General features: G+C 41.5%; 1 protein-coding gene across 1 annotated transcript in view; it reads right to left on the bottom strand.

Annotated features, from left to right (window-relative positions):
• The window catches only part of Mtmr2 (myotubularin related protein 2), a 48,607-nt gene extending 35,804 nt beyond the window's left edge, over positions 1 to 12,803 (bottom strand). The window contains exon 1 of the mRNA XM_032909640.1: positions 12,563 to 12,803. Coding sequence (XP_032765531.1) covers positions 12,563 to 12,642 — 80 coding nt within the window. The 5' untranslated portion in view covers positions 12,643 to 12,803. The remainder of the gene's footprint in view (positions 1 to 12,562) is intronic.
• Positions 12,804 to 15,656: the final 2,853 nt, after the last annotated feature.

Here is a 15,656-nt window from a genome sequence, read left to right as displayed (position 1 = left end):
CTCAGCACTCACACAATGGACTGCAGTGTTCTTCCTAAGCACTGTATGTGCTTGTGCCTGTTAGTCATTCTGTTGAAAAATTTACTTAAAAAAATAATAAAAGGCCTGCAGTGTGTTTCATAAAACAAAAACCTACTGTCAGAATATCTGTCTCCAAATCAGAAAAACAACTTCACCAGAACACAGTAATGTTCATGTTTAATCTCTTTTAAATGCCATGCCAGATCTATGGTTTTAAACTTAACCAATGTAAAGGACATGAGAGTGTCAGAATTGATGTTTTAATCAAGGGAACTGACAGGGATGAGAGTCTTCACTCAGAGAACAAGATGGATCTGAGCTCTGCTAGCCTTGGCTGGTGTTTATTGGCACTTTTGGAAAATGCCAAGGAAGAACAGGTCATCCAGGACACATGGTTAGATTGTAAGTATCATTTTATTTCCAGATCAGTTCAGTGCATGTGATCTGTTAATTCCAATAAAAATCTGAACCGATTTATACTGATAACAGCTTAGAAGACTTTCCCCCACAGAAGGTTTTGCAAAGATCATATTTAGAAGTTTAACAAAACCAGTAAACACCAATGTACTGTAATCAAAATGAATGTCAACATGAGGTGGGGTGAGGCCAGGAGCACGGGCTCCTGAGCTTCAGGTCAAACCCAGTAGCCACATCAGTCCTAAAACAACGCCCCAAAATCCATTTTATTCAGCAATCTGCATTCAGCAAACAATTTAAATTAGTGCTTAAGTAGACTCACAAGTGTGGCCTACAAGGAAAACTTCCTTACGTGTATCAGTTAATTGAGAAAAATATTCTAAGGTGAACTTTGTCAGAATGTATCTCAGGTTAACTGGCAGGGTAGTCAGCTTAGTCAGTAAGCTTTGACCTGGGCAGCTCTCTAATCTCAGCAAGCACAAAAAACCAAATGAACACCAGGACTCTATTTCGTGGGAGTGTTTTCCTGGCATGATTTTATGTGTACCACACGCATGCCTACTGCCTGCAGCGGTCAGAAGAGGGTAGTTAGGGATGATTGTGGACTGCTATGTAGGAGCTGAGAACTGAGTCTCCTGCAAGAGCAACAAGTGCTCTCGACCCCTGAGCAATCTCTTTAGACTCTCTTTACATCTTAATAAATAAATTACTGTTGGAGATTGGTTCTAATGACCCGATTCAATCATGAATCTGTATGTCCAAACACTGAAGGTCCTTGTTCCCAGTCCCCAATTGGTTTTTGATCAATCAATAAAGATTGTGGCCAATGGCTGAGCAAAGGGAGAAAGGGAGATGGGGCGGGACCCTTACATTTGCTTGGGCTAGGATGCTGGAGAGAGGAGGAGAAGCAGAATCGCTATGACTTGGGGGAGAGAGAATAATCAGTTTTAGAGCTGCAGAAATCTACATCCGAAATGTCGATGGTAACAGAAAGTGGCCCCAGACGTGTCCTGGGCAATTTAGACCAGCGGACCTCACAGCAGGTAACAGGGCAGCAAAGTTAAAAGTAGATTTAGAAGGCATTGAGCCATGAGTATTGAAGGGGAAAGTATGCTACCTTCGGGAGGATTAGAACTGCCCAGTCTTTGAGTAGCTAGCTAAGGCATTTCAAAAATAAGCTAATGTGTATGTCTCTTTTGTTCCTGGATCAAAGGAGCTGCTGGGCGGGTGGTTGGAAGTGTGAACTATTTTAAAGTCACCACTACATGACTCTAGTAATCTCATGCTATCTGCAAATGTGAATGCATTGTTATTAAATAAATTAATGCCATTCCTTACGACTATGCAGGTATTTTATGGCAAACACAATTTACTGTTCATGTCACTGTCCTACCAACTGACTCACTTTCCACACAGACTTTTAAGTGGTGAAGAAGTGGAGTTGGATTGCATTTGTTTCTTTCCCTATCAGCAAGCTACTAAGAAAGGTCACACCCTACCCCATTCTCTTCCTAGCCTGGGAAAGTTAAATGGCTAAGCTATCACTCCTGGATTCCTGCCTAACAGTGGTGTGCATCTAGACTCCTGAACACTGTTCTCAAGAGAGCAGGCTGGTTGGTGCAGAAATAAGTCCATGACATCATTACTTCTTTCTTGCTTTTGTCAGTTTTCCCTCTATTTTTATGACAGGACTGAGGAATGTCCACCACTCTGCTGGAAGTATTTAAAATGAATAGCGAGAAAGAGAAGACCTAGATGAAGTGAGAAACTCTGCAATTAGCCTTAACTGAATTGATTGGACAAGATGAGCTGTCATCAACTCTCCAACAAACTTCCTTTAATCCGCAAAATGTACACCCTATAAACTTTTACCACTTCTGCACTATAACTGATATTGGGAGTAAAGACAGATGAACATTTAGGTGAAAATCCAAATTCCAGTTCTATTTTTTATTAGCAGGGACACTGGAAATCTTTGGGTCTGCTATCTATCAAATCAGGACTCTTGAGAAAACAGCTTTGCAACTACAAAACTGACACCTAACAGCACGCTTATTAGCTATGCCATCACACTGAAAAGATGGTGACCACTTATTAGCTATGCCATTACACGGAAAAGATGGTGACCACTTATTTGCTAATAATTTCCCTCCATGATATTTGATGAAGGAAGTCTTCCAATACGGTATCCTTGAGTATTTCATGTCCTGAAGGTGATAATCTGGATTGATCACTGAGACTCCGCTCTAGTTTCCTTTCCTGATGCTGTGTAAAATACCTGACTAGAGCAACTTAGAAAAGAGTTTATTTCAACTTACAACTCAAGGGTGAAACCCTGCACCGTGGGAAAGTCCCAGCAGTAGAGGCCTGAGACAGTTGATCACTCACACCCACAGTCAAGAAGCAGAGAAACATGCAGCAGCACTAGCTCTCGCTTGCTCTGTTCTGTGTAGTCAATACTCCCTTGTCCAGAGAATGATCCCAACCACTATTAAGATAGGTTTCTTCCCACATAGAATAATACAATCAAGATAATTTCCCACAGGTATATCCAGAGGCCCATCTCCCAGGAGATTCTACATCCTCAAGTAGATGGCAGTAACCATCACAGACTGACACCATGAAAGAGAAATTCAGGCTACTTGTGTGACAATAATATACCCTTAACAACTTAAGAAAATCTGAGCACAAGAAATAACAAGTCAAGTGATCAGAATTTATATTCTTCATTCTGATTTTAAGCTAAAATCAATGGCAAGCATATACAGTTAAACAATGAGGCAACTCTCTTGGTAACAGTTACAACTGTGACAGTCTAGTTTTCAAAACAGTTCACATCACTGGACAAATACAGTGTCATTCTGATGTCCTTTCAGCATGTATGAAACTTAAGTAAATTCCTTTGGTGGGGAATTAACACCATATCAGAAAGTCCTCTTTTCCTTTATTTTTCCAGTTATAATCCTGGAAGTTGAATACCAAACACAGGCTCTACAACCGGGCTACCTTCCCAGACTAAGTCTCATTTTGGAGATGATCTATTTGCAACTCTGACCCCATGCTTACAAAACAAATGACAAGGGAACTGGTGTCTGTAAAGCCAAGGGTAATAATGATACAAAGATGACTGACTGCTTACACGCAGCACTCTGCATGTGCAAGATCCAGTTTGGTTCCCACATCATGAAGCAAGTAACATGTGAAAAGCATCCTTTAACTAAGACATACCTCAAAATACTCAGAAGTTGAGTAGTAACAGTTTATAACCCACTTTCTTGTAATTCCAATATCATGGAATATTTTTTAAAAAGTGGGCTAACTTCATTTACTAATACAAGATGTAACTCAGGAACTAAGAGACACAATATAAAATATGTGCAATAATATCGTTAATTCAAAACATTACTTAAGAGTTTTTAATAAATACTAATGTATCACAAATATGAGTTCATTTCAATGGCAAGATCTTTGCTTCCGTGTGTGAAGCATCAGGTTCCATACAAAGTGAGGTCAATCACTCCTAACACTATGCTTCACAGAGCTGAAGGGGAGAGAAACAATGACAGAGCTGCTCATGACACAGCTAACTAGCACCTCCCACTCACAGACACTAAGAAAAGAACTTCAGAATCATAGCAAACTCAATCCACACAGGAATAGGGATGTCCTATATTTAAAATGAAAAAAAAAAAAAAAGTGCTTTTCCTTACCCAATGATTTAAAAATCAGAATCAGTCATACTTCAGGCTAAAGATCAGGAAACAGCATGCCATCTTCAGGTAAATGATACATCTGTGGCATCTAGGTTTTTTCAAGTACAATGGTAGACTGGTTATGATATTAAAATGTGGGACAAAGGAAAAGCTTATACATATGAAGCACAGTGATGCTACCTAGCAAACAAAAAGTTGCAGCATGACCTGTGAAATCTCCAACTCAGGGTTGGTACTTAGTACAAAAATACTAACTTTTCCCAACCTCCAAATTCAACTGTCTTTGGAGAAACAACTGAACTTCTCAAAGTCTCTCCCCTCATCCACAAAAATCTTAGAGCTAGACTAAGACTCCAAACAGCATCTGAACCAATGATGGATGTCAGACTTCTCAGTACAAATTCTTGGACCTGTTCCTGATGATTCAGAACAAGCTGGAAACTACAAACTAAATGTTCACTTAGTAGCACCTGTGACTAGAACATGCAGGTCTCCAGAGTGTCTGAAAAGCACTGAGTAATCCTGATGTGCCTAACAGTAACAGAGCAACCACAGCACCAAGCTCTCAAAATTTAGGAACTAATTGACAGAGTTTGCCTAGCATTTAAAAAAGCCCTGAGTTTGACCTGCAGAATCATAAATCAAGTGCAGTGATGCACTTCTGTAAGCCTAGCATGAAGGAAGTAGAACAAAGGATCACAAGTTCGTGATCACACTCAGCTGTAGAGATAAGGCCAGGGCCAGCTGTATTAGTCGCTGTCTGAATGGAAGAGGAAGGAAGGAAGGAAGGAAGGAAGGAAGGAGGAAGGAAGGAAGGAAGAAATGCTGGTTCCAGTGCACAGAGTACAAGACATAGTAAATGCACAGCAACCTGGCCTGAAACAGAGGTGAGAGGAGCAGGTGGAAAAGGGAAGGAAAAGGCAGGTTTGCCTCTTACTGTCGTCTATCATTAAGAGATACAAAATGGAGCAGCATGAGCCACATACAGAGCTGCTACCACACAAATATAAGGTGTTTACCCTATTCACCCTGTCCTCATACCAAACTTCAAAGTCCTAGGGGGAAAAGGGAGGAAGTACACAGAAACACCCCCATGCCTCAAAGTCAAAGGGAACATTACTGGGTGACCAAAATATAACGACTGCTTTCCCCAGGTAGGAAACAGCGCAGGATGTTCTTGACTGGAACATTAAAGTTTGAAGTCACTGGTTACTCATGTGCACAAATTTCATTTGGGATAATATCGGATTCCAAGGATATTACTGGCAATGTTAGTTTCTGTCCATTTTTTTGCAGTTTCCCATTCACTTACATTATAATTTTTGAGATGTTTTATCTTCACTTCTGATGATCTTCAAATGTCAATGGTTCTTAACACATTAACTGTAAACAAACACAAAGGAACTTAGGGGGTTCAGATACTGAATGAATGAGCCCTGGAGTTAAGAATTCTAAATGTCTGAGGGGCAGAGGAGGAGGGGAAAGTCTTTGCTTGCATGATTCATGTGATCGTCAAAACATAAAACTATACATCACCAGTCATCTTTCTTTCTGTATGAAAAACAAACTGCTCAGAGCTAAAGAAAACTCCCAATTCACTAACATGCCTTACACCGCTCCACAGGGCACATGTCAAGAATACACTTGTGACCAGCATCAATCTGTACAGGAACTGCTCTCTAACTGCAAAGCTGCCTTATACCCCAGGCACCTAATGTTCAGGCGCAATCATTTCTGTGTCACACACAGATCCTGAAGTCAGAAAGACTTGGACTCCATTGTCAGTCCAGTCCAATCTTCAACTGTCCTCTCTATAAATGGAAGATGTAATTCTGTCTAGCTTATACAGCCTTATGTGAGAACAGCACATAAGTACTCGGTACACAGTGAGCACACAGCAAACATTCAGGGCATTATTTACATCACACTGTATGCTATCCCTATTAACTTTGCTCTAACAACTATCACATGGCAAGCAAACTTACCCTGGGTGTTTCTATTTTTGCTACTCCTTTGATATGATGAAATAATGCTCTTTCATGTTAGGAAGAGAAGACGTAATGATTTTACGTTTGACCTTAGAGGCCTCTTTGCTTAGGTGAATAAAACTATGGCTCACAGTAACTGGCCTGCCTGTCACAAATCAATTACTCTCCTCTTACACAAGCGAGTGAGTTTGACACATAACTGCTTGAGCAAGTGCTCACTTTCTGTCATCAGAAAAAGGACTCCTACAGAGAGGGTAATGGACAGATTTGTTATTTGTACCTGTGGAATCCTACAGCCTGATGAACAATGGTCTTATCAGTCCACAGAACACTTACCCACTCAAATACTCAACTCCTCATGTTTGAAATCACACTCCTAAAGTATTTAAGTTAGGAATGGGGAGATGGTTCAGGGGGTTAAGCATCTGCTTCAAGTATGGGCACGGGAGTTCATATCCCCAGAACTCGAATAGAGCCAGGGACATCTGTAGTTCCTGTATTCCTAGAGCTAGATGGGTGGTGACAGGGGAGAACCTAGGAAAGCTCACGGTTTAGCCAATCTGGCATACACAGCAGCAAACAAAAGAGACCTGCCTCAGACAAGGTAGAAGGCAAAGACCAACATCCAAGGCTGTACACACACACACACACACACACACACACACACACACACACACAAATAGCATATGTGTCCTTATTCATATACACACACAATACACATACCATATACATACAACGTTTTCCCCCCAAGTTTAAGAAATATTTAAGTTAGGTAATATAAGGATTCATACAACATTGATTTCTCTGGATTTTTAGTGTTTTAGGGCAGAATTAAAGACAAACATAATGTTGGTAGAAGTACTGATAAACTAACATAGTAAATGCATAGGCAGACGATTTGGAACTGGAGAGGAGGAAGCAGTAGCTGACAAGACCACCACTTCCACTACCTTGCCCTGGGATCCCTTGAGCTCTCTGAAGTAAAAGTGCAGTATAGCTGCCTAGTCTTTGGTCTCTGCTTGTCCAACTCTTCCTGGCCCAGCAAGTGCTAAGTACCACTTTCAGTTTAGACTCTGAGACTATGACTACAAAGAAAAAAATAGCCAAGACAATACACAAGCACATAATTTGGAGTTGAAGGTACTGACAAGTTTCCTGGTTTGCTGCAGCACACCAGCCCTCATGTTCTATTGTAACTACTGCCTGGCAACCAGAGGTGTCTCCAGCCTACATGGGCACCACAGGAGCATGTTTCTTGCTTTTAAATGGTTAAATTGTGACCGGAAGAATCTACTGTCTGTCTCCTATACTGTCTGTCTCTCTTTTTCTCCTATTCCCTAAGCCAAAACCTCCAAGCTTTGCCTTAGCACAAAGTCTTAGAGAAGAGCCTACAGTCTACACTGATCCTAGACTGCCTTCCAGCTAGTCATGGCCACGGTTCCTGCAAGAGGCAACCAGACAGTAGGTTTCAAGCAACCTATCATCTCCATGTCTTTTAAAGAGAGGAACTGTCCCTCTACCTGAAATTTTAATGGCGGGCTCTAACTGCAATGTTGGCTCACATGGTAACTTTGGAATCTAAACACATGAAGAATTTGTATCCTTGGTACTTAGATCCACTACATCACAACTGCACTACCTCTGAGGGCTTTTTATATGAGAAAAGAAAACAAATGTTGTTTCCAGTCACCATCAGTTCAGGTTTTCTGTTGTACCCTAAGTCTAATTCCAACTTTAGGTGTAACTCAATGGATCACTACTTACCTAGCACTCATGAAGCCCTGAGTTCCAGCACGAGCATTGCAAACCATAACTAAACTATCAATAAAAATGTAACATCTGGGACCTAGGCAACAATTCAGTACATAAAGGCCTAAACATAGCTGTGAACCCACACACACACACACACACACACACACACACACACACACACACACACACACACAAACGAAAAGAGAGGGAGAGAGGAGAGAGAGAGAGAGAGAGAGAGAGAGAGAGAGAGGCAGCTGAAAACCTAAAGTAAAAAAATAAGAATTTCTCACAACAGTTTTAAGATGGGGGACTGGGGTTATACTAAAGCATATTTTTAGAGTTCAGTTTGTATCTGACATAACTTAATCTAGACTAAAAAGTATTCAAAGAGCTCAAGGTTATTCACAGTAGCAACACTCTGTGAGGGGCCCGCCCTGGGTCCTGAGCACTCACGGAGGACAGCATGCACTTTCAGAGGTCTCCCACCAGTGGGTGGCATTAAGCCCAGTTAGCAGTGTGGACAGAGGACTGAAATTATGACTGTCTCCATTAGGAGGTCATCTTCCAGTCTCTTACACTCTGAGTATCAGGAACCTCCTGACATTATCACTTCACTGATTTATCATATATAAGTACACTGTAGCTATCTTCAGACACACCGGAAGAAGGCATCTGATCCCATTACAGATGGTTGTGAGCCACCATGTGGTTGCTGGGAATTGAACTCAGGACCTCTGTAAGAACAGCCATTAACTGCTGAGCCACTTCTCCAATCCCGACATCATCACTTTTTAAGGCTCCGCTTTTAACCTGCTTCCTGTAGGAATCAATCTTATAAAGTCATTCCAGATCCGTAATTAGCATTCAGGTATTTATTTCATCTAATTACAAGGCATAACCATAGCAAGTATTTTACATATTCAAAGCCATTTTCCCTAAAAATGGAAAATATCCCACACTAGAATCTGGAGAATGTCCATTATTCAAAACCCTACATCACATACGATCTTAGGCTCTGGTGGTTTTTTAATACAATAGCATTAATTTGGCAGCTTTCCAAAGTAAACTTCCTGACTTCTGGACATCTGTGCCCTGCCGAGTTATTTCCTTCCCTTGGGGACAATTCAGGTTGCCTTGGTTGGTTTATTTATGCTCTCATATAATTTCTCCATGATAATACTTTTTATAAGTATACCTTACTGTGATATATCTTATAAGGAAAAGTCTTAGAGTCTATACTTTTGACTATGTTATTCATAGCTGCGAATAATAAATACTCAGAAATTTTCCTTTAAAGCTTAGATTTAAGAAAAAAAACAGGGTCCTGAGTTCAAATCCCAGTAACCACATGGTGGCTCACAACCATCTGTAATGAGATCGGATGCCCTCTTCTGGTGTGTCTGAAGACAGCTACAGTGTGTGTGTGTGTGTGTGTGTGTGTGTGTGTGTGTGTGTGTATTAAATCTTTAAAAAAAAAAGAAAGAAAGAAAGAAAAAGAATACAAGGCCCAAACTCAGTTTTAATCTCAGCATTAACTTTCATACTAGAACAAAATCATGACAGTAAGGCTAGTGGTGATGGCTTAATTCCAGCCACCACTTTTAATTCCAGCTCTTGAGAGGCAGAGGAAGATGGATCTCTTGATCCTAGACCAGCCTGATCTACATACAGAGCAAGTTCCAGGACAGCAGGGATACACAGAAAAACCCTGTCTCAAAAACAAAAAAGAGTCTTGATAAAAGTACTGGTGAGTTCATAATAACATTGGGTCTTAAATAAGAGAATGTTAAAGTTCATTTAGAGTCTAGAAATAATAAAATTCAAAATAATTTTTAGATTGCCAATACAATCAGTTTAAGGCGCTGCGCCAATAAGAACAATGCCAAGGGAGACACTCAGCCAGTCACCTCATCCTGCATCTTTAACTTCGGACACTAGTCCTGGCCAGCTGTCTCAGAAACCACACCATAAGTCTCGATGGAAATACATAAGGATGTGATTTTGTATAAATCTATCACTACTGGAAAAACCTGTTAACACATTCCTACCAACACATCACTTTCAAGTGATGTTGAAGCTAAAACGACAGATGAGATTTCAACAACATATGCTTTAGGTGTTTGGAAATTCTTTACCTCTTAAGACCATGATTAAAATTCACAGAAACCGTAACCCCGGATTTACTAGTTTCAAGTGATAATAACTTGAAGAAAAACATACAATTTTAAAATGCAATTAAGTTGTGGGGTAGGCAAGATGGTGCCCACTTATAATTACAGTGCTCAGGAGACTGAGGCCTAAGAATTTTTTAGTTCAAGGCCAGACTGGGCTACAAGCAATCAGTTGTGAACGGCCTTCAGTGTATGTACATCCTCTTGCTTAATGAAAGCTAGGCATAAATATGGGACATGGACTAACAAGCTAGCTAATTAATTTATCAACTAGAAAGGAACTGATAAATACCAAAATAACAAGAGACAAATAAGTGTTACCCAGAATAGCTACAGCTTGAGGATCTATGAAGAAAAAAGACATTAAAATGAATTACAGGGAAAATTAGAAAATAGGAGTCAAAGCGGTCCGAAGAAAAAAATGAGGACATGGAAGCTCAGTAAAGACAGGGCTGTGCACAGAAACGGAAAGAAAATGCTTCAGCGAGGACCACACAGGATGCCACGTGCGGTCACAAGCACATACACTGAGAATAAGCTTGACGGTGCCCAGAAACTTAGAAGCCTGAAGATGGGAACTAGATGTAGGCAGTAAAATATTAGACACTGCTGAAGGTCAGGCCTATCTGAGCCTTCACAACCAGCCTACAGTCGGTATTTGCTTATATTTATATTCCAGAGTCCAACTTAAAGAATCAGAGAAAGACCAATAAAATACAAATTAAGGAACAGCTAGATGACCGGGATGTTAAAGTAAATTTTGTTGCAGCATCCTGGGACAGGGGGGCTGCCTGTGTGCACTCAGGAATTGCCTAAAGAGAGCAATACCAAGCCAGAGTCACCCTTACCTGCTTACTACAGTTGATTAGAAACTCTGAATGCTGTATAAAGAAAAACAAATCCTCTTTTGAAGCCAAAAATATCAGATCTATATTGTCACAGAAGGCAGAGTTAAGCTAACATCTCTAAACTGACTCATGCAATTCCTCAAGACCACACGATTTTAGCAGAAACTACACTTCCCAAAACCTTTCATCTAACTTTAACAGAGTATGTATACCCTTAAAAAAAGACCCTGAGGGGGGTTGGGGATTTAGCTCAGTGGTAGAGCGCTTGCCTAGCAAGCGCAAGGCCCCTGAGTTCGGGTCCCCAGCTCCGGAAAAAAAAAAAAAAAAAAAAAAAAAAAAGAGCCTGAGATGAGTTATATGTTTGCCTTCATATTTATGTTATTCCCAGAAATTAACTATTCAAACAACAGTATCTCAACTAAATTCATCTCATAATAGAAGCATTTGAGACCATTAGAAATGAGGGCTTTATCAACTTCAGTTATAAACTTCCAAGTTTTTGCTGAACGGAGATAATCTCCACCCTCCACCAAATAGAAGCCATTCTCCTCATAGCTAAACTCAATAGAAATTTAAGTCTGAGCTGAAGAGATGGCTCAGCAATGGAGAGCAGTTGCTACTTTGGCAGAGGACCAGGATTCAGTTCCCAGCACCCACATGAGGGTCACAGCTGCCTGTCCTCCAGTTTAAGGAAATCTCACCTCCTGGACTCCTCCATGCATGTGGTGCACATGAACTCATGCAAGTACATACACAAAAGGACACTTTTAAGTACGTGAAAACAAATAAGGTAATTTCTTATTTGAGCATCTGTATAAAAACAAAAAAGAAACAAAGTACAACTTTGAGTGACAGGGCAGAAAAAAAGCTGAGCTACCAGAGTCAAACACCAACACTTTGCTTTAGTACTTAGTACTTTGTAGACAGACAAAACAAAACTTGAAATAATTTAGTTATGCACTTAACACACTAAGTAGAAATAACAGTTTACCTTGCCTGTACATTCGAATCACCTGTGGCTGGCTGCCCACATTAAGCTTAAAATTTAAACTAACAAGTTTCTATAATGAAGCTATTATCTACAGTTAATTAAAGAGTGCTCCAAACCGACACCACGTATAATGGACATTGTGTTACTGATAGTTTAAGTTGGGAAGCTGGCTCTGTGAGGCTACGTCCCCTCTCCATTTCAAATCTTAGCATGCTTGTCTCAGAGTGTCCTCTATGGCCACTTTTCTGGTGAAGGGCTGGACCCTAAATTCTGTGACTAGAGCAGAAGAATGAAAATGTTACGTCCTTGACAACAGAACTCCTGATAAAGTTAAAAAAACGCTACGTTCTTAAGCACAACTGGAGCAAAATCCAAGACGGAAAATGAGCAGGAATTAGAGGGGCAGTGGCCATGAAGAAACTGTATTTTCACCTCTCACATCAAAGGCCCTGAGGCGGAAACACGGCACTGCTGGGCTCTCCATACCCGCACAGGATGCCCGTGGCTTGCCCTCTCTTCCGGGTCCAGGCTCTCCAGGCCCAGGTCTCTCCTCGGCAAGCCCGGGCCTCCCTCCCGCACGCCCTGGCATCTCCAGCCACACACGTTCCCGACTTCTGTCCCGGCTCGGCACGGTCTCTGTCCCCACACGCCCCGGCCTCACCTGGACAGTGAGTCCTCGCTGGGAAGCCTTGCGGCCGGGAGCTGCGCGCCAAGACTCTCGCAGCTCGAGCTCTTCTCCATGGCGCGAGAACAGGAGGCCGCTGCGCCCTCCGCGGCCGCCGGCGCGAGATGCAGAGGGAGGAGCGCGCAGGGCCGCAGCCGCTGTCAACCCCTCGCCAGGAAGACTGCGAGACCGGAAGCGGCCATGTTCCCCCAGCCTGCACTGCGCGCGGGGGCTGTTGGGAGTCGGGCCCCCTTGGCTCTACAAAGCCGTGCGGTGCGCACGCGCCCTGGCTACCCAGTGAGAGGCAGCCTAAGAGTCTGGTGGATACTTTCAGCTACAAGGAAAGCCTTCATAAGGAAGAGGACACCAGTACGTCAAAGATGTGAAAGCTTGGAAGCGGCTGACTCGAGGGAAATGAGAGGAATGTGGGCGGCCTATGGGATGAGGGGGTGAGGTGGGAGATTAAGGAGCAAAAGTATTTAAGGATGAGGTTAGAAATAGTGAAACGTATGTCATACGTGATGTGAGAACCTATTTTGTAGAGGTCACAGTGAAGATAAGCAGATTCAGATTCCACGGCCTCTAGTTACCTTGCGTTTACATTTGCTTCCTTCTGTGTACGTGTGTTAGCATCACAGAATGTGTTGATAAATGTAAAATGCCTAAAGCAATGCCTGCTTAAGAAGCGCTCAGGCTGTAGTCAATGGGTGCGCATATATAAACAACCTAACAAATTTAATAAATGGTTACTGTTAAAGAAAGAAAACTAAAGGATGGCAGACCATTAACAAGTAGTTCGTAGGAGAAAGGTAATAACACCCACCGGGGGAGGGGAGGGAAAACGCTGAAAATTACATTTCTAATGTTTACACCTCTAAACAGCGTTATACAAAGGGATGTGAGAATGGAGTTGAAGTTTTCAGGCCTCCTGTGACAAGAGTATGGGTTAAAGTGGCCTGGAAGTGTGTCTGTAACTGATAAGCACTTTGACACCACCCTGTAAGGCGTACTAAGTATTGAAGTGAGAAAGAGGAAGAATCTGTTAAACTCATAAAAGAATTAGAGACACTGCTGAATGCCTGGTGCAACATAAAGAACAGACTTATCTCCTGTGTGCGCCTTCATATTCCCTTGCAGAGCAGGAAGGGAGTGTGGGGATGGAATGTGATAAGCGACAGGAACTGGGTGAAGGGAGAACATTAATACCATGACTTTATGTTACTCAGGGCCCAGGAAGGACAGTACTAGAGGAATCTCTCTAATTGTAACTCTGCCTTAACCACCTCACATGTCTGGAAAACAAAAATGCAAAGATTATTTATGTAATTATTTATGTAAATAAAAGAATCTTAAACACTCCTGCTAGGATAAATATAATTGTGCTTTCACAAACTAGATTTAATTTAAAACAATGACTGGATTTTAAAACACAATCGTAATTTATAGAACCAAGGAAGTAATTTGTGTGCTAGCTTTCCATTGCAATATGCCCAATGAAAGATTGGTTTTGGCTGATTGTTTCAAAGATTTCCAGTCCGTGGTCACTTGGCTCCATTGTTTTTTGACCCTGGGATATGAGAACATCGGAGCTGGGAACACGTGATAGAAAAATCTGCTCATCTCAAGGTGACTAGGCAGGAGACAAGGAGGAAAGGAGAGAAGGAAAGAGAGGAGTTCCAGCCTGCTGTTAAAGGGGATTCTTAACTGGTCTCCTCCACCTAAAATTCCCACTACCTCCCATAACACTATCAGTTGACAACCTAGCCTCTAGAGCACATGGCTTGTGGGAGATATTTCAGCTCCAAAGCCTTTACACAGTATAAGTACATTTGTAACGGGTTGGTCTCATGCTGCATGTTCTCAAATGCTAACTCCAACCCAAGATCTGCTTGCTCTAAGACTAGCAGATCCTCATCTATTCCAGCTTTTGTTGTATAAGCCTTGACCCCCAAATTATCTGTGATTGATTTTAAAAGATGCCTACAGCCTGTAGTTGAGCAGAAGAGAGGTAGGTGGGGCTTTGGTTCCTGGGCTTGGTGTCTGTCTTGGGGTCCCATGAAGAGGGGAACATGGAGGAGGAAGAAGAAATTTTCATGGGTATGGAAGTGCATGGCCTTGAGGGCCTGCCTGTTGGAATAGGGGCAGCTCAGGCAGAACATGGCGAGTGTTATCTCAGGGTTATTGACAGGGAAGTAGACAAAATAGCATAGAGGATTGATATCTACTCAGTTCAAATGCTTGATATAATAAGCTCAAAGGCTTATTATAAAATATAAAGGCTTTACTTGGGAACAGGAACTAGATGAACTAAGGTGGGATAGAGTATTTACCAAATTTATTACAGAGAATATTTATCAAGTAATATTTACCAAAACATATAGTCCCTACAAGATCAACTTATCCTAATTGTGTTCTACATAAAGTAGAAAAGTTATCAATGGATGAATGAATATGCGATTGGTTATGTTAATTCCCCAGATTTGAGGAGAAAGTTCACTGACCCAAATCATCATGACCAAATTAATTAAAACAAGCTTTTTAAAATTTGTATCCATGAGCTGTCTCTCCCTAAAGGTAGGGTTCAATAGATCAGCCTTGGACATGGGGAAGGTTTTCATAGTTCAGGGGTAGGGGCTTCTAGTGGGGCATTGGCAGGCAAATACTCAGGGTTACAGAAGCAGAACATGCAAGTTGATCATAACAACCTCCTGAAACAAAGACAGGAGTGCAAGGTGGCCATAGCAAGGCGGTCATAACAGTCTTTTTGAAACAAAGCATGTTTTCCTTTTTCTAGAACAGTTTAGAACCATTTGTAATTAAGGTTACAGGTGGGGCATAGCCCAAGAAACACAGATTTAATTATAAATAGGCATTGAACCTATTTTGTCTTTACTATAAGGTGGGTTTCAAATTCAAGTTGGAGGCAGGCTGGTTCATCAGTTAACCTCAAAAGATTTAGCCCTTCTCCTCCTCTTTCCATGCAATGATAGATGAGAAGCAATTATTTTCATCTCTGTAATGTTTCAAGAGATCTTAGTTGTACCTCTCTGAATAGGCCAGGAAAATAAATAGTCAAATGAAGCACTTTGGC

This window comes from Rattus rattus, chromosome 8 (assembly GCF_011064425.1).
Source record: "Rattus rattus isolate New Zealand chromosome 8, Rrattus_CSIRO_v1, whole genome shotgun sequence".
Classification (NCBI taxonomy): Eukaryota; Metazoa; Chordata; class Mammalia; order Rodentia; family Muridae; genus Rattus; species Rattus rattus.
This window is presented reverse-complemented; position numbering and strand designations above follow the sequence as displayed.